The sequence below is a fragment of the Rosa chinensis genome, chromosome 3, assembly GCF_002994745.2.
Source record: "Rosa chinensis cultivar Old Blush chromosome 3, RchiOBHm-V2, whole genome shotgun sequence".
NCBI classification, from domain to species: domain Eukaryota; kingdom Viridiplantae; phylum Streptophyta; class Magnoliopsida; order Rosales; family Rosaceae; genus Rosa; species Rosa chinensis.
This window is the reverse complement of record NC_037090.1, coordinates 5,223,648-5,241,966: the sequence shown is the minus strand read 5'-3', so window position 1 is coordinate 5,241,966 and position 18,319 is coordinate 5,223,648. Positions and strand designations below refer to the sequence as shown.

At 37.4% G+C, this 18,319-nt stretch overlaps 2 protein-coding genes and 1 pseudogene across 8 annotated transcripts; 1 reads left to right on the top strand and 2 right to left on the bottom strand.

Moving 5' to 3' along the window:
• Nucleotides 1–230: 230 nt before the first annotated feature.
• Nucleotides 231–5,599, bottom strand: LOC112193975 (annotated as a pseudogene).
• Nucleotides 5,600–6,103: 504 nt separating this feature from the next.
• On the bottom strand, nucleotides 6,104–9,633 carry LOC112191711 (ubiquitin-like-specific protease 1D). 5 transcript variants are annotated; one of them, XM_040517131.1, is made up of 12 exons: nucleotides 9,492–9,633; nucleotides 9,331–9,385; nucleotides 9,091–9,197; nucleotides 8,791–8,990; nucleotides 8,583–8,612; nucleotides 8,380–8,475; nucleotides 8,182–8,275; nucleotides 7,864–7,961; nucleotides 7,084–7,203; nucleotides 6,849–6,960; nucleotides 6,572–6,679; nucleotides 6,104–6,488 (listed from the first exon to the last, which is right to left on the bottom strand). In XM_040517131.1, the coding sequence occupies exons 1-12, from the start codon at nucleotides 9,588–9,590 to the stop codon at nucleotides 6,387–6,389; spliced, it is 1,221 nt and encodes a 406-aa protein (XP_040373065.1). In that variant the 5' UTR covers nucleotides 9,591–9,633; the 3' UTR covers nucleotides 6,104–6,386. The 5 variants fall into 5 exon arrangements, with proteins under 5 accessions (XP_040373065.1, XP_024186880.1, XP_040373068.1 ...); XM_024331112.2 differs by having other exon boundaries at nucleotides 8,791–8,987; XM_040517134.1 differs by lacking the exon at nucleotides 9,492–9,633 and having other exon boundaries at nucleotides 8,583–8,679; nucleotides 9,331–9,365.
• Nucleotides 9,634–12,586: 2,953 nt separating this feature from the next.
• On the top strand, nucleotides 12,587–15,512 carry LOC112195012 (FACT complex subunit SPT16). Of its 3 annotated transcripts, none has more exons than XM_024335301.2 (3): nucleotides 12,587–12,860; nucleotides 14,074–14,145; nucleotides 14,362–15,512. In XM_024335301.2, exons 2-3 carry the CDS (start codon nucleotides 14,117–14,119, stop codon nucleotides 15,125–15,127), a joined length of 795 nt encoding a protein of 264 aa, XP_024191069.1. In that variant the 5' UTR covers nucleotides 12,587–12,860; nucleotides 14,074–14,116; the 3' UTR covers nucleotides 15,128–15,512. The 3 variants fall into 3 exon arrangements, with proteins under 3 accessions (XP_024191069.1, XP_024191066.1, XP_024191070.1); XM_024335298.2 differs by having other exon boundaries at nucleotides 12,588–12,818; XM_024335302.2 differs by having other exon boundaries at nucleotides 12,593–12,750.
• Nucleotides 15,513–18,319: the final 2,807 nt, after the last annotated feature.

Genomic DNA, 18,319 nt, shown 5'->3' with positions numbered 1-18,319 from the left:
AAAAAGAAGTTGCAATAAAAGGTTATTCAGACCAAGCAAAAAGCTTGATAAACTAAGCTGCTTCAAATTTTTTGCTTTAAACTTCTCGTATCACAATGAGAATATTTGTTCCTATTCTTCAATTCAATGGAAAAATGATTGGGGAAGAAACATAAAAGCCCTTGAATATAACTGCTTAACTTAATAATATGCTGTCCAAATACAATCACAGAAAGGCAAATAGGTGTCTGCTCCTCTTTTCTTTTTGGTGGCAATTACATGTCTTGTGTGGTGTTGTTTTTGATAAAAAAATATCAAAACACATTGCTCATAAAGGCTAAATAATTACATGATCTTCAATAAAATCCCATGTAAGCAAACTTTTAAGATGCTTTTGTTATCCCGCAACAATTAGAAGTAAACAATAAAGTCATTCATATATTCAGGTGCTTGAAAATTCTAGTATTTGGAAGGGAAGCTGCTACAGAAGCAAAATACAAAAGGAAAGAGTGGTATTGAGGCTCTTGAAAAGTAGCTACAACCTTGTGGGTGAGTTTATAATTCTGTTCCTTTTGTTATCATCCACCTCGGTTGCTGCAGCTTCTTTATCTCTAGCTACGGCTTCTCTCTTTATTTTCCTAGACTCCAGTTCCATGGCTTTTGTCAATGCACCAACCTTTTTCATCAACATTTGGAAAAGTCATATTATGCATTCGTAAATTTAGAAAGACAGAGACATGTAGCATCTGCGTATTAATAGAGTAGCAGCAGAACTTTGTTTCTGCATGACTGAAAGATGCTTCAACACCGAATCACAGCATTGCTCAATCCAGGCTGGGGACTGACAGCATTGAGCCAACTATAATTAATATTTCAGAAAGAGTGTAATGCAATCTATTGCCTTGCAAGAGATATTCTCTACTTCCAATTTCCAAGTATAAACACCAGAAAACCTTTGAATATGTAAATCAGTACTTTTGGCAAAGTTCTATAGGCATGGAGCATGTATCTGAAGCTTCATTTCACTAATGAGAATTTTTTAAGGTTTAAATCATGATCCCCATTAAAAACGTATCACTTGCCAATAATACAAAGTAAGAAGACAAATTGTACACTTTATTATAAAGGAGAAAGTTAGAAGGAGCCAAAAGAGGTAGAGGTAAAAGAAACTGTACCCTGTCCCAGCAAAGAAAGCTAAAGGAATCATGAGCTCCCAACCATTAATAGTCATGCTGCAAAAATTAAACCCAATTACCGAACACGGTAGAGGCAAGACTGCCGAAATTTCAGATAGACTTGTACTTGGAAATTAATCACATACCAAACTGATAAGGCATCCTCAGCATCACTCAAGTACCCCAGTCATCAATATTGGGATTACCATTTGTCCATTTCTCCAAGCTGCATTAAATATTAAGCAACAACCTATTGAAGATCAATATAACCCAGAAATTAAAAAACATCTATGTAGAGAGAAGAAAAATAAACATACCAGAGCATAACACCTGAAGCAGAAGAGCGTTTGATGAATTGCAAAGCCCAGAGAAGACTTCCACATCTTTGGCTATAGACCAAATATACAGCACCGTCGGCAGATCCAGCAGGAACATAATTGTCGTCTGGACTGATACAGGATAGGCTCCAATTAGATGCTACTCTGTTTCCGGTGGCTCTCAATGTGCCAGAAACTCCTGGGAATCTCATATCGAAAAGGTGATGCACATTGTCCCTCCCACCGGTCAATACCATGTTGCCACTCTGTGGCAAAGATATAGATGTGACGGCATTTGAGTGTACAGCCACTTCATTGAGTAGCTTTCCTTTTTGAATATCCCACAGCCGAAGATTTCCGTCAACATGACTAGAGCATATGGTCTGTCCGTCCATGCTGAAGCAGAAAGCACTGCAGTGTTTGGGGAAGATTATTGTGTTGGTGCAGTAACCTTTCTGCAAATCTCAAACTTTAATAGTACAATCATAGGCTGCACTCACAATGCGACAACTTGAGAACTTACATCTACAGCATACAATTTATCCATGTGGCCAGTGAGAATATAGCACACTCTCCCCAAGTTAGCATCCCAGACATACAACTTGTTCGAACTGCTTGCTGCAATAATAGATCTATTATCATAGGTAATGGTAATGTCAAGAACAGAACCAATGCAACCATGAAGCATATTATTCAAATCCACTGTGCTTGTATCCCACATTTATATTGTCCCATCATGTCCGCCAAAAAATCAATTTGCCTGTATTGTACTCGAATAATATGGAAGCACAGCCACTGCCATGGGCATTGATCTTGTTCTTGCATGTGGAGGGATTGGTTGACTCCACTAAGTACTCAGCACCTTCTTCACTTTGGCGGAACACACCATCTACTTGCTACCTGTTAAGTTTTTGCAAACCGCTGATCCGCTCAAGCATATCTTCATATAGTGCATTTGCCTAAATGAAGTAAGATAGCATGAGTTAGCCTCATAAAAGCTATTTAAAAGAGGCAAGAAAATCATAATGAATTGACTTTCAAGAACGAAAGAACTTCGACCCTCTTTGTACATACTCACAGACCATAGACAGTAAAAACAAAGTAGTCCTACAACTTAGATGACTTAGCTAATTAATAAAATGATCTGTGGCAATTACATATTCTTTTTGGAGACTTTGTGTCAAATAATTAGAAATACTGGCGAAAGAAGGGTCAAGCCCATGCCTACAAAGTAATGCACTGTTAATCATTTGCAATGCTAGAATATATAAACACCATTGATAGTGGCAAGAATATGTAAGCAATTAAGCATAAATTGGCATAGTCATCCAATACAAAAATAAGCAGGTATCAAGAACCATCAACCTTAAAGCAGCAATCATCTACTTCTATTAAACACACAATTTTAGGATAAATTTCAGCCTGATATTCATTTTATATCAGGCTCCACACACCTCAACTGCATAGGCAGATGCACACTACTTATGAAGTATTCATATGATCTGCCTCGTATTCCCACAACTCTAACTGAAGTATGAATACACAGGGAAATTTGGGAAAGGAAGTTTAGAAAAAATTCAACCCATGTTGTCAAAAACTTCAAAAAAAAAAAAAAAATATTCATTTGTTATATTGCCTCATTTTCTACTTATACTTGAAATTGTTGTCAGACCCAAATTTTTTCTTTCAGAAAATGTAATGTTTATGAATTATTGTTAAAACTTAGAACTAATCATCATAAGTTAATGCATAACTAACTTACAGCGGGTGCTAGGAAAACTCCAAAAAGGATGATTCCCGCAATAAGAGAAAAACAAACAGCATAATACTGCTTAAGGTTTGCTGAAGCCTGCAAAAAATGAAATTCACCATGTGATTAACACTTTGCAGATAACCTTTTGTCCTTGACCGTTTCTTTCCCAATGTACTAAAATCTTTATTGATCATAGAAACACAATAGTTCAGAGAGGAAACTCACCAAGGGAGGCAACAATGGAATGAATAATGGAAAGTTTAAAAGTTCATTTTCTTGCTCTTTGGTTAACATCCCGAGCTCTGCATTTTAATCCTCTGTTGTATCCTCAGCCTGTGAACCTAGAGAAACTGAAGTTCATTTAGTTGAAAACCAAAAATAGATTTCTGACCATAAGAGAACTACAAAAGAGAAGCTAATTGTAACTGTAGGCAAAGTGATAGTATACTTATACTCAGATTGTGGTACAACTTGCCCACCTCTTCCATATGCAAGAAAATTTTGTTGCAACGATTATCCAGAATCTCGTGTTATTCCATTTTGGCAAAGTCTTGCACTGTTTCAGGGTCCTCTATAATACAGAATCTGCATTTTCATATTGAAGCACCAAACTATAAGCCACAAATTTATCTCTCACATCATTGCTAAGGCGAATTGACACCAACAACCAACCGTGCATCCATCAACAACTAATATTCAAAATCCATAAATCCTAAACCCTAAACTCAATCAGCAAGATATTCAGAATTTGTGGTAAGTGTCAATGTAGTTGAGCAATACATCTCAGTATTACAGACTGAAGGCTGTTTGTTCACTGAATATAGAAAGATAACCCTCTATTTCCTTCAATTAGTTTATTTTATTATCATCTGGAATCTACCAATACCACACCATTCAAATTTCCTTTGGACTTGACTATCCTAGATGAAATTTTATTAGCAGTTCAGTAGGTATTGCAGCCCCCACAATGTCTCATGTACCATCTTTTGTAAATCATATTACATATATAAGCCCCACGAACCTCAAATATATAAAACCTGTAGTCCATACTATCCATAAACTTTATTTTGATAGTAATATCCCTTCTACCACTCCCGTCACTCTTTCTCATATGAGTAAGCAAGCATTGCTCTCTAAATTATGACAAACCTACACTCCTACAGACTATTTCCTCAAAAGTAGCTCCTGCGCATTATGATTCCATCAACCATCACAACCAAATGAGTATCCTCCTTGAAGCTTAATTTTCATCTATATTCTACTGTTCTACAGATAGGATATTTCCTATAAAACATTTCCAGAAATAGACATGCAAAAACTTTCCTAGTTGATTCCGGCAAATTTTTTTAAAATTCTGAAACAGCACTTGTATTATAGTTATCAGCACATTACTACGCGATGCCACTCATATACATGTCATCATTTGGAAAGAGAAGTTCGCTACCAGATTCAAGTGATGTACTCGGGTCAAAACGTTTAATGCGTGCATTTCCATCTTCTTGATTGCAGCGTTCTGCGAGAGAATTACATGGGTGGGATAGGAGAAGAAATAAACTATCACAGACAAATAAAAGCAACCTGGTCTGGTAATAATAGGAGCATAAGTTCCTTAATAGCACAAAAAATCTCAGCAAGTAATATAGAAAATAGTAAAGGAAACAGACCTCGCCTCTCAGCCTGGCATGGTTAACAGCCCCAAAACCATCTTGTCCATTCTTATTAGCCAGACTGAAGTTATCAGTAGCCCTGGAAAGTTCTTCGAAAGAGAACTCCACTGATTTATCCACGGTAATGCCTGTTTAACAATGACTCGAATTTACCTCCTGCTAAACCTCACTCTACTGTCTCCCCAAAGGGAAAAAAAGACGAACTTGAAAGGAACATTTTTCCAGAACCCAGTATCAGGAATCTGAAATAGTTGAAGAAAAACAAACCCAATACCATAAGGAGTCATAAAGTTTAAAAATTTCCAAGATCCAAAGAGACCCATCAGCAAAACCCACCTGAAATTTGATCCCCACTCGAAACCAAAATCCAATTTCAAAACTCGAAGCAGAAACAGACGCAGGGTATTGTTGTAGACGAGGAGAGCCGGAGCCCTGATCTGGCCCAACCAGTGAAACAAGAAATCGACGAGGATGACAAGAGCCCAACAGGCGAAGTGCCAAACAGAAGAAGAAGAAGAAAAACAAGAAGCTAGTTTGACGATTTTGGATTTTATGCAACTTACGTTGAGAACCAAGTTTGCGAGATTCGTGATCACATTAATGTTTTTATGGTGGAACTTATGCTGACCACTGGTCTTCAAGTTGTCCAAACAATAAACATTACCTGTTGAAGTGGGTGAAGCAGTCCAAAAGGAAAGGGAAGGGAAGTAGATCATGCTCCCGAGGCGTTGGGGTGACCATCGGTCTGGAATACTAGATGGTTACTGTTAATATGTTCCTTTTAAGTTGTTCATGATCCTAAAATGTTTCCTGGTCCAACCAGAAATCGATTTATGGGTGACTTGCTTTGTCTACCAACTTGTTCCTAGTCCGACCAGGAATCGTTTATGGGAGACTTCTCCGAGTGTAACCTTATAATCTTTAGATATTTTAGAAAAATCTCGATCTGATCTTGGGAAGATCGAGTTGGGTGGTCTTCAATGTGGCTCTAAGTTGCGACATTAGAGCATATAGGTTTTTGATGTTGTGAAGTTGTACAGACGTTTTTTTTTTTTTTTTTGGGTTATACAGAATATTTCAATCAAGCAAATTACACGCAAACAGTTTTCAGCATAGACCAGAACATTAAAAAAGAAATAATACCGAAGTGAAAAAAAAAAATTAAGGCTAAGACGACGGCAAAAGCACACCAAGAGAGATTAGGAAGTGATTACACTCTTACAAGCTTAACCGGTACAATGTACACCATACAATACCTAGAAGTCCATCACTAGTTCTGTTTTGTACTACATAGTTGAATGTCATCTTCAAGTAAATGATCAGTGACGTAGTAAATGACTTAGATCTAAGCCTTGTCCAGGGCAATGGTATTCACTCTCTTTTTGTGAAATTGGAAACTCCAAAAAGTCATTTATACAGATATACCCACAAAAGAAATTAGGAGCAAATCATATGCACCAACTATGTATATTCAGAAAGGCTCCCAGGTGTCGATTCATTTTTTAGAAGATTCATTTCGAAATTTCTCCATGAGTAACTTCCGGATTTTACTTCTCAGAATCGAAGCCTCTTCAGGTTTGAACCAATGCCGACCAAACTGAGAAATAACAATAGATTAAGCAGGAAGATCAGAGAAAACGCAACATCTGGAACAGATCACTATGTAGCGGAATAGAGTACCACTGCTAAATCTTTCTTCTGCAGCCTTTCAGGGGCCTCTTCAATGAAGCGCTCCATAAAGAGAAGTACAAAGAGACCGCAATCATAGTGATTTTTCTGTTGTGGGACCTGGGAGAAAATGAAAACAGGTAAGTTTGAAACCAAGTAAAGATGCACATTCAAGTCCAACAAGCACATTTTGAGATACCCCAGGACTTCTAAGAGCTTTATGTTCTAAATAAAAGACATTACATGAAATTGGATTTGCAATAGATAGGAGTAAGGTCGAAAAATGTACCTCGAGAACTTTCTCCTCAATATGGTCACAAAGGTATTTCCAATAGCCTGAAATTGGAAGATCTGAAAGACCAGCTTCATGATCCAAATAGCAGCACTCTTCTTTCAAAAAGCTACATACGGTACATATCACATTAGCATTAAACTCATGAATCATAAATTACTGCAACACCTAACAGAATAAGATTGAGATTTAACCATTGCTCAATGAATCAGCAGGGACATCTTAGTCTAACCTTGTAATATTTTGAAAAATTGATCTGCTACAGTGGAGTCCTGACGAATCTAAATGAAGAACAATTGGTTGTGATTCTTCCTTGTCAGGGATACAGATAATGACTAGACTCCAATGAAACCTTGATATGTCAAACACAATAAGTTAACGATGAGTAGTAAATTCAGCCCTGAAAAAAAGGGAAAAAAAAAAAAAAAAAAAAACAAGAAGAAGAAGCTGAAACACCCTGAGAACACAATTTAAATAGTCCACATGTTAACGGAATTTTAACAAGTTGGCACATTTATACATGAGTGTCCTGTAAACCACATACAGTGCATATATAGCAATAGTGATAGACCCATAGAGGTAATGATATGTTTTTATTAAAGAACTTGAATTGATGAATATTGAAATGTTAACCAAGAACTCATCCATAACTCATTTTCATTAGCATTGTCTCATATTAGCTTTGTTTCATGCCTAATTTACCGGTAATCCAGAACTAAAGTCAAGGCTATTATCCTGCCTATCATACAATACTAGCAAATAAAAGATTATTAGTCCTAAACGCAATTACTCATACCAGAAGTGGGGACATAATCCTGTTTAAGTTTCTACCACATTCTTGTGAGAATCAATGCGGATGGTGGCAAGCCAGCAAGACACAACATCTCATTAATCAAACACATTATTCAGGTTACGACTTATGAGCTTTGCAACAAGCACTCTCATCGGCATATCTAAGAGTTTCTATGATCATACGCTATCTTACAAGTTTATACTTTCAAAAGAAACTTACATGTCATTTACAGGAATAAGTATGTATGCCTTCTGTAATAAATGAACACCTTTCCACCACCTTCTAAGCTTGTCAAAAGGGTTTTTCTTGTTGTTCTTCTACATGAGATAAGAAAAACGATATGATAAGTGCCTCAAGCCTAAGAAAATTATAACTGGAGAACAAATATCTAATACAATATGGATCGCCAGTTACTTCTATTTAGATACATAATATACTAACAACCAAATTGAACAAGAATTTATAGAGTTAACAACTAGAGAGATTTTGCAGAAGAGCAGCCACTAAAGAAGACAAGATAAACTATTACTCTATTACCTGTTCTGATACAACATTTCTGAGCTTGTTGTAAAAGAAGGTATTAAAGAAATGAAATGTTGCCCTACTGGAAGATGCTTGTTGATGTAGATATCTGGTGAAAAGACATTAACAAAAGTAAATACTTCAATAAGAATACACAAAAGATATTATCAATTACTCTTTTCTGCAGTTATGCAAATATATCCAATTCAGTACCGTATGTAAAAATTCATAACAGGTGATGTCAAGGGTGTTTGAGGATCAAGGCACTTGATGTGTTTATAACAAATTTCAACGGAATCTGGATCATCCCTGAATAAACAAAATCCCACAAATCATGAGCATTTACTTTTCAATCCATAACAGTCAAGGAGTTTTCACACATCATCTACAAGTTTCTCTTCTAGAGTACTGTATACCTTGATGGATAGTAGATAGACTCTTTCATGCTGAGAAAAGAGATGAAGAGAAACAGGTTATTGGTACAATAGAATGATAAAAGCGGATTATTCAAGCCTGCTAAAGGAGCTGTCCTCATTAGAAGGTACTAGCATTATAATTAGAAATTCCAAAGAAACTGCTACAAAATTTTCCTCAACGAATGCACAGGTAAAGGACAAGCATTACGTTTTGGCAGAGAAGCTTTCCATATTTTCCCAAATGTGAGGATCTGAGTAAGTGGAAGACGCAGGGCTTTGAGAAGGCAACTGTCTTGATGAGTGTAGACCTTTTTGTGCCCCCTTTTGCAAGAATTCTCCTTTGTTTTGTGTATTGCCCAGACCCAAGGATTCTCTACCAAATGCATTGCCCATTATACAATCTGTCTGCTTTATAGATTCAGAACACAGATTGAAATAATCATAATGCAATTTAAAGAGTTCATTCAAACAAGATCATTAAAAAAAATATATATATGAAGCTTATTACATTGTCATCAAATGATTCAAATTTGACCATTGGTGGACGAAAAAGTCTAGCTGCTGTTAGCTTCACCAGAGGTGGTCTACCATCCTTTCTTAATCCCTTGGGAACACCTAGAAGTCAAATTCATGTTTCTTAATAAGGAGTTTTGAAAAATAGATAGTTAGATTAGCAACACCGAAATGCTAACACCATCAAATTCATATAGATATTTTTGACAAAAGAGTACAATGTGGAAAAATGCACCTGTGTTCCCAGAGATTGTAGCTTGATTGGGCCTCTCCAACTCACTGGATTCCTCCTGTTCAATCGATTGGGCAACAAGTTTTAGAGCTCAAGAAAGATTTCAGTTCTGAAATTCACATTTACGGAAAACGGAAACAGTGAAATCGAGGCTGGTACATTACCGGCTCGAAATCGAAGATGCTTGGAGTAGCTCTGGTCTTCGGTAATGGGATAACATGCTTGAAGTATCTCCTGTCGTCGGTGTTCGCACCACTTCCCATTGTTCGGTCGAGACTCGAGAGTTTGTTGGACCGAATTTGGAGATGAAAGTGGCGCGCGTCGAGGTAATGATCCGATTAAACTATATAGTCCAAGTGGGTGTGACAAGAAAATAGAATCCTTAAATCTTATATTAATTTTAAATAACTTTTAATAATTGGTGAGTATGGCAAATAATAAAATTAAAAATCATAGTAAAAATAAAAATAAATAATTTGTCAGACATTTAACTCTTCATATTTGCAATAACCATCGATGGTTTCCAATAACTTCTCACTTTTTTCATTTCTCAAATAATTTCTATTTTTTTAATATAATAATAATGAGAAAACTAATTTTTTAATCAAAAGTACTGTATAGGTGAAGTTTTCTGGTAGAGCCTCCCCACCGTGTGTATGGTAGGGCTTTCCAATAGATTGCATTTGCAGTGGGGTGGGTGGGGGTTTTAAGATATTTTAAGATTAAAAAGGGGTATTTTGGAGAAGTCATTTCTATTCTGTGAGTTTTTATTGGCCAGCCTGAACAAACAGACCAATGGGACCAAAATGTAATTTTTGTTAACTATAGTACTTCAATTTATTAGGCCAGGCGCCAATATCGGCAATTCTCGGGAGACTAGTTGGGAACAAAAATTTAAAGAAGAGATTATTGACACCCGGCTAAGTGGGTTTTATTGTCGGGAGACTAGTTGAGAACAAAACGGAGCACCATATTAAGAAACAACAAGAGGCTTCTAAGGAGCAAGAACACAACTAATTATTACTTTATAATTTGGATTACAAGGTGGTAATGTTCTAGTCAAACAGGAGCTCTTCTAATGAGGATCACTAAAATTATAATTAGTGGAGGACATTTTAATCAATGGTTTGGGAGACCAACTTTTCAATTACATTACAGCAAATCAACTGTTAGATGTGTTACATATACATGAGTAGATCACTTCTGAAAATTTTCTTCTAAATTGCAAATCGTTAATGTATCGAACTACATTAAATCAACAGAATAACCAAATATGTCAAACATGAGCCGTTTATGTTCATAACTGATAAATTACGATTATGAATGTCTTAACGATTTCAATTTGGTTAAAAAATTGTATAAATGATCTACACATAAATATCTAAACATTTATCAATTGATTTGCGGAAATGTTATCGATAAGTAGGTCTCACAGAAAAATCCTCAACTAGTCCTCATTTTAGTGGTCCTCATTAGATGGGATCCCTAGTTAACCCTCCAAATTTGATATTGAAACCTCCATTTTTTTTTAAATTATTATTAGACTTTATCAACCCATATGGAAAGACAAAAGTTGTCGGCTCATGAGCGTTGTGCAAGCTGTGGAGATCAGATGAAGCTGGGCTTTCAGTGTTGGGCTTAAGGCTTCGCAGTTCGGGTCTTGGTCTTCTAAGCACTCATGTGCACCTATGTGTTGCCCAATTTTAAGTTTTATTTTTTAGACTTAGTATATTCACTATGTTATTTTCATAAGGTATGGGCTCGCTTTTAAATAAGTGAATACGGATTATCTAATAAATAGTACTAGCACGCCACGTCACAGTAAGGTTATGAAAATCTAAGCCGCATTGTATTTAACATAGAAAAAGTTTAGAGAAGTTGGATAAATATTTGGGGCCGTGACCACTTACCCAATTTTAGACAAAAAATTGCCCACTTACTCCACCAAGAGTTATTTAACCCCATTTACCCAATCTAGCATCTATGGACAATATTGCCCTCATACTCTCTCTCTCTCTCTCGACTCCCATCAACCTCTCTCCTCCCCTTGCTTCTGGAAAGCCCTCGTTGGAATTCGAATCGGACCCACCGGCCACTGTCGTCGGCGATCTCTGAGTCTGCGACCTCCGCTTCTTCTTCCTCGCCTTCCTCCTACTCCAACTCACTGCTTCTTCCTCTTCACCAACTCGTTCTCCCCAGCCAGATTCCGATTCACCATCTCCATCCTCCGATTCACCTTCACCCTCCAAGATCCGCGACCTCGCCCGCCACGTCAGCGCCAAGGTCTTAGAAGCTAGATCAAAGTCTGGGAGGCTCCGGTGAGGAGGCTGGATCGGAAGCCGGAATGCAGGCGGTTGGGATCGGTGCTGCAGATGACTCCGGTGAAGGGGAGGCGGTGCTGCAGTTACTTATGGGCTGGCGGAGACGAAGGACGATCTGGTGGGTAGGACGTCGGGAATTTTTTTTTTTTTTTTTTTAATTTTGATGGTCTACTGGGGGGCAGTAGACACATTATTGGCCCCCAGTAGACTTTGATACGCGGGACAGGGATCACTATAGTGTGGTGTTTTGATAAGTTACATGTTGTTTTCTGTGTATTAAAGTCAAATTATCTGTGAATCCTACAAAAATGTGCATTTTTTGTGGTCTATTGGGAGGCAGTAGAGACATTGGACTTTGTATTGGGAGGCAGTAATATGATTACTGGAGGGCAGTAATATGATTACAAATTGATCAATTGTTCCTGTAGTGTATTCATTTTGGTTTTTGGAGTTCATACAATTCACTGGACGGCAATAATATGATTTTTGGGAGGCAATAATATAATTACTGGGGGGCAGTAATATGATTACTGGGGGGCAATAATAGCAGGATTCCGGTCACCGATCGCCGGAACCCGGTCACCGTTCTCCAGAGTCCGGTCGCCGGTCGCCGGAGACCGCGCCAGCCACTTGTCACCGGAGCACATCAAGGTGGAGGATGACTTCTCTCTCTAAGTGAGAAAGAAGGAGAGGGCAAAAAAGTCTCAAAAAAAAAGGAAAAAGAATTAATTGGGTAAATGAGAAATAATCCCTTAGAGTGTTTTGGGTAAATGGGGTTAAAAAACAGTTGGTGGAGCAAGTGGGCAATTTTTAGCCTAAAATTGGGTAAATGATCATTTTCCCTAAATATTTTCCTAAATAATACACTACTGTATGACTTTTCATTTTCATTATATTATACTAATTAAAATAATGACCTATAAATAATATCAACCCACCTCAGCTCACCTCAATACACAAACCCCTCTCTCCTAGCAGCTCCACCCCTTCGATGCCGCTAGAGTAACGTCCCTGAGACCGGATCCGTACCCGAGACCAGATCCCGGTGATTTGGACGCTAGAACGACCCCGTCTTTTTCAAAGACAAAGGACTTGGGTCAAGGTATTTAGGGCTTCCTTTCTCTTCTCTTCAAACAAGTAATAGATAGGGAGTTGGGTCTTGGTTCTCAGGTATTATTTCTTGAACCTACCATCTGTTTCTGGTTTCACTTGGTGAGTTTGGGTCTTCAATTTCAGTTTATAGTTATTAATTTTGGTCAATGATGAAGTACCTGAAACAATAACTTGCTGCAATTTTGTGATGCTCATGTATAGCAGTATATATGGGTCTTCTCTAGTGACTCTTTACGATGAACCTCATTTACTCATAACCCATTTCTTAAGTGGTTAGTAGTGACTCTTTATGGGAGTTTTGCAGGAATAATGCTATTTCGTGAAAACATTAGGTGTAGATCAACTGGGGTTACCTGAGTTTCCTGAATAATACAGTAATTTTATGATGATTCAGTAATGATTGCCTATACATGATCTCTCCCATTCCCTGAAACTTGTCCATGATGAACTTTTGCAGTGTGATTGTTTCATGTTTCTGTTGAATCCTGTTAGACTATTTACTTGTTTTTGTCTATTTTGATGTCAAACGAGAATCCACATATCCAGTACGTCAGGTAGATACGAGTTATCTATATGTATTCCTTTAGGTCCCCATTTGGTTCTTGATTTAAACATAAATTCCCAGCACTCTTTTATAAATGAATTCAGAGATGGCCCAAATCATTTATGTTTCTTGTTGGATTTGATGTTTTATGGTTCTTGCAATCAAATTTGATGGAAGCCAGAGGTCAAAAATAAAAGAGTGCCCCTTCCTTAGATTTTTTCATGCTGTTCATTCAGAGTGAGATAGCTATTTGTCAACCACACTTCAAAAGTAAAATAGTATGAGAAGAAAAGTAATATTAGGTGCTATTTTTCATGGGAAATCTCTCTGTAACTATCACATCCGCAATTACCCGCGATCACATCTTTTGGTAACTATTTTTTATTTATTTTTTTATTTTTTATCAAAATTCTTTGCACTATTGGTGCCACCAATTCGTAAACCTATTTGCAGTTCTTGTGATTTCAAGTATTGGGATACTCATGCATGTACATTTCTTGTGGAGCCGCACGGACATACTGCTACCATCTGTAATTCTAGTTATACTTGTAAATACTACTGCGGTTGCTAGACTAGTTACTATGAATCTATTGGATATAGCTTTAGGACACCATTTTGTGGCAAGTTCATTTGGTTTTGTTTGTATGTTATTTGATTCTAAGAAGCCAATTTATAAGTTCCTAATTTCAAGATTTTCATTACTTTTTATAAGCCAATTTACTGTGTTTTTTATTTTATTTTGTTTATTTATTTATTTTTATAATGCAGAGCAATACCTATTACTTTTGAACGCTTTGCGATTGTTATTATAATGGCTTCATCATGGAGGGACCCGTTTAGGTAAGAAAGAGAATTCATCACTTTTGAACTTATATTTTAATTTAACTGTATAAATTCTTGATTAACTTGCTAGCAATTAGTTGACCATGACTATTCTAATTGTCTATCATATCAGTGATTTCGATTTTGATCTCAAGCCCTTATATATGGTTCTCATAATGTTATCATATCCTTTGTTGGAACCAGTTTTGAGAATTACTGCTCTTTTATTGCCAGGACCTTTCTGATTGATCCCAATGACCTTCCTAGCAAGGCATGTGAAGTTCTGTACAAGGCCCATGAAGCAGCCATTAAGGAGTTGAAGCCCGGAAACAAAGCTTGTACTGCTTATGAAGCAGCAGTTTCTGTTGTAAAGAAGGAGGCCCCTGAATTATCATGTAAGATGACAACAAATACTAGACCAGGCATTATCTTTGCACTCCATGAATCTGTTTTGGATCTCAATGGGCAAAATGAGCAACTGGTGAAAGAAGGCGAGGTGTTTAATATGTCCCTCGGTTTTGAGAACCTGCAGTATTCCAAGGGAAAAAGAATCTCTATGTGGCTAGCAGACACTGTTACTGTACAGAGTGTTATTCCTGAGGTTCTGACAGCGAAGTGTTCTAAAACGAATGAGAATATTAAATTACCCTTAGCTGACAATGGAGGAGAAAGGCAGCCAGAGTTCATGATATTTGATGATGATGATGTAGAAACCTGCAAAAAACGGAAAAGAAGAGAGATGGAGGACTTGGAAGAAGCTTATAGTTTACAGACCCAATTGGATGCAAAAGTTAATGATATTGAAGCGCTTAATATCAAGTTGGAAGAGATCAATGCTGGAAGAGAAAAAAATAAAAGTGAGGATCAGGAAGCCTTGACAGCTTTACATGTTCATGAGAAAAATATAAACAACAGATTCAAGAAGATGGAGTTGGCTAGGAAAGCTCAATCAGAATTTAACGAATTGGATGTCCTATTTGATGAATTTGATCACCTGTAATTAGTCTTTACTTGGGGTGGGGATACTGAAGAGAAGAAGAATCGAAGTAGAACAAAGATCCTTGTTATATTCTTTACTTAGGTGGTTTGAGATTAGATTTCGTTTAGTTAAAGTGAGTCTGTTTTGATTGGGTAACTGAGGTAAGTAGTGGCTGGACGTGGTATAGAGTAGTCATGGAGGTGAGGTTGTAGAGTTTGTTGGCTATAGAGACGCGGTTTATTGGCCTTGACAAGACAGATTTACTTGGGCTGTTCTTATTCTTTTTGTTCATTTTTCTTAGTTTTGATGTAGTGACTTCAATAGTTTTGATAATACTTTTGTTATATATCTTTTCTTCTGTGATTTGGCTTTTGAAATTTAGAATTTTGGTTAGCTTCTGAATTAATTGTTTGATGGCATGTTAGTGTACATAATTTGTTTCTGTTCATGTTAGCTATTTTACTGGTTTGATTAGAATGGTGTCGATGTTCTTAGTAGTCAGTAAATCATATTTATGGAAGGTCTTTACATGTTTTAGGGGTTTGGGGAATGTGGTAAAGCCCTGTTGAGATGCCACTCGAAGGAAAGATTTTGGATTTTCGTTAGGAATTCTCTGTTGTGTTGTTCTTGTTATTCATTTAGTTTATTGCTTATCAGGTTTGTTCTCTGCGTAGGGCTTTGTCATGGTTTTCTGTTGGCTGTTATTATTATTGTATCAAAAAGTATGATCAGTCAAGCTGTTATTTCAGGTAACGGCATCACGATTAGTAGTCCTATATTTTGGGTTGCCCCTGCATGGTTGAAGATAGTTTTGAGCACTTGAAATTTTATACGTTTACTGTTTGTGAAATTTTGATTTATTCAGATTTGATATATATGAATGATTTTTGATTTCTCTTGGATCTGTTATACACTATGGTAAGGCTACCAATGTAGATGGAAACTTCCCACCTGCATGGATAGGATATGGCCATATGGGCTTTTCTTTCCTGGTGGTGATCTTTATTTGCCAAAGCATTACTTAAAGGATGAACTTGCTTGGATATTGATGCTGAAAAGTAAATAAGGATCGACATAAAAAAACAGAATAGGTGGATTATCAGGGAAAGAGAATTGAGAATGGAGTCTTAACATTTGAAGGAAGACTTTCTTGGAAGAAGAGAATACTGGCATTTGTTTTTGAGAGCATTAGAATAAAATTGAATTTCGGAACTTTTGGAGATTAGTCTAGGCCAAAGGGTGACAGAGAGCCTAGCACCAAGGATCCCTTTCTCTATATGGTTTTTCATTGATGAAGGATCAGCAGTTGCTCGAGGCAAAAGTGGGAGGACGGCTTTCTGGGGCTGCTGTCGTCATGTAATGTCTTGATCTCTTCTCTTTTTCTGAATTGCCGTTGAATATATAGATTTTCATTTTATTTTTACAGATCATACTATGCACGTTTCAGGATTAACATGAATTGGAAGTGTAGTATATTTCATCAAGACTGCATCCTGCGTCTTTACATTATTTTAAAACGGAAATATATAGTTTACAAGTACTACGTACTTCCCCTCATTTGGCATTCTGCTAAGCTCAAACGTAATTGAGGAGATCTTCCTTCATTGGAATACTTTCTTCGATCGTTGAAATTTCAGTGAATCTTTGTGTCCATTCATGAAGAATATACAACTCTTTTGAATAGGAGTCTTTTTGGGTCTGTGTGTCATTTCTTTACTCAGCTAATTTTCATCAAGTTAAAAAAATACAACTCTTTTGTGTAGGAGTCTTTTTGGGATCTGTGTGTCATTTCTTTTCTCGACTAATTTTCATCAAGTTAAAAGGCTTTTGTTGTTTTGATGGGTTGACTGAAGTGTAAAACCATGGCATCAACTGAAGTTTTTTCTGTTAGGCATTAGTAATATGAAAACTGGTTTCAAAATTTAAACTAGGTTGAGAACCAGCGCGATGCTGCGGGGTAGATTTACTTTAAGCTCTCGTGTTTCGTATGTTTTAAGTTTTTGGTTGATAAATAAAACTAATATGCATGTATTTAAATGAAACGAAAAATTTGCAACATAAGTTAAACGAAATTGTTTAGAAATCAGTTAACATTGTATAAATCTAGTTCTAGGAGTTACATTTTGTATGCAACCATTATACAAACCATTTATATTATAAAAAAATGGTGGATTTCATTTCATTACAAAACATCACTTCATATAAGGGGCCGTGACCACTTACCCAAATATGGCCCAACATTTCCCCAAACGCTCCACCTACTTTTGTTTGTGCCCACTTACCCAAACCACCAGTGACACGATGCTTTTAGACTGCAAAAACAAATAAATTACAAATCATGCCACCAGCCCCTACAAACAACGCGTCTTCATTGACTTTACTTTTTCAGATATATATCTCTCTCTCTCTCTCTCTCTCACACACACACACACACACACACCTCACTCTTAATCTCTGATCAGTGTGCTGGCTCAGTGGTCGTCGTGTCGACCTCAAGGATCCTTCGGTCGAGAAGCTGCACGCGCCGTCGAAATAAGCAGTGAAGCTCCGGTCGAGTTCTTAGGCGGTAAGGCTCTTGGACGACTTCGCAGGCCGACCGGGAATCATCATCGCCGGTGGCTTTGCGCTAGATTCTCCAGCTCCGACGCCAACATCCTCGAGTTTCGTATTCAAATTCTCCTAGCCCTCCACCACCTCAACTAGGTTTGAAGTCGGATCCTCGCCTTTGGAGTTAGCCTGCGCCTTTAAGACCTCCCGTTTGCTTTATATACCGGTGATCTGAAAACAAATTCATGCCCTTGTCGTCAAGGTCGAGCAGATATGTGATGTCTTTGTTGGGTGCAGTGTCTTTGATATGTACTGAAAAACTGGTCTCGGAGATGATGCCCAGAAACTGTTTGATAAAATTCCTGAGAGAAAACTTGCCACTTGGAATACCTTCATGTTGAACGCAGTGCGGGAGGGGAAGCCGAATTCGATTACCTTCTGTGCATTTCTCAATGCTTGTTCGGATACGTCGGCTTTGGAACTTGGGAGACAGCTGCATGGGTTTGTAATGCAATGTGGGTGTGGGAAAGATGTGTGATGTGTCAATGCTCAATGGGCTACTGGGGGCAGTAGACACATTATTGGCCCCCAGTAGACTTTGATATGAGGGACAGGAATCACTATAGTGTGGTGTTTCGCTAAGTTACCTGTTGTTTTCTGTGTATT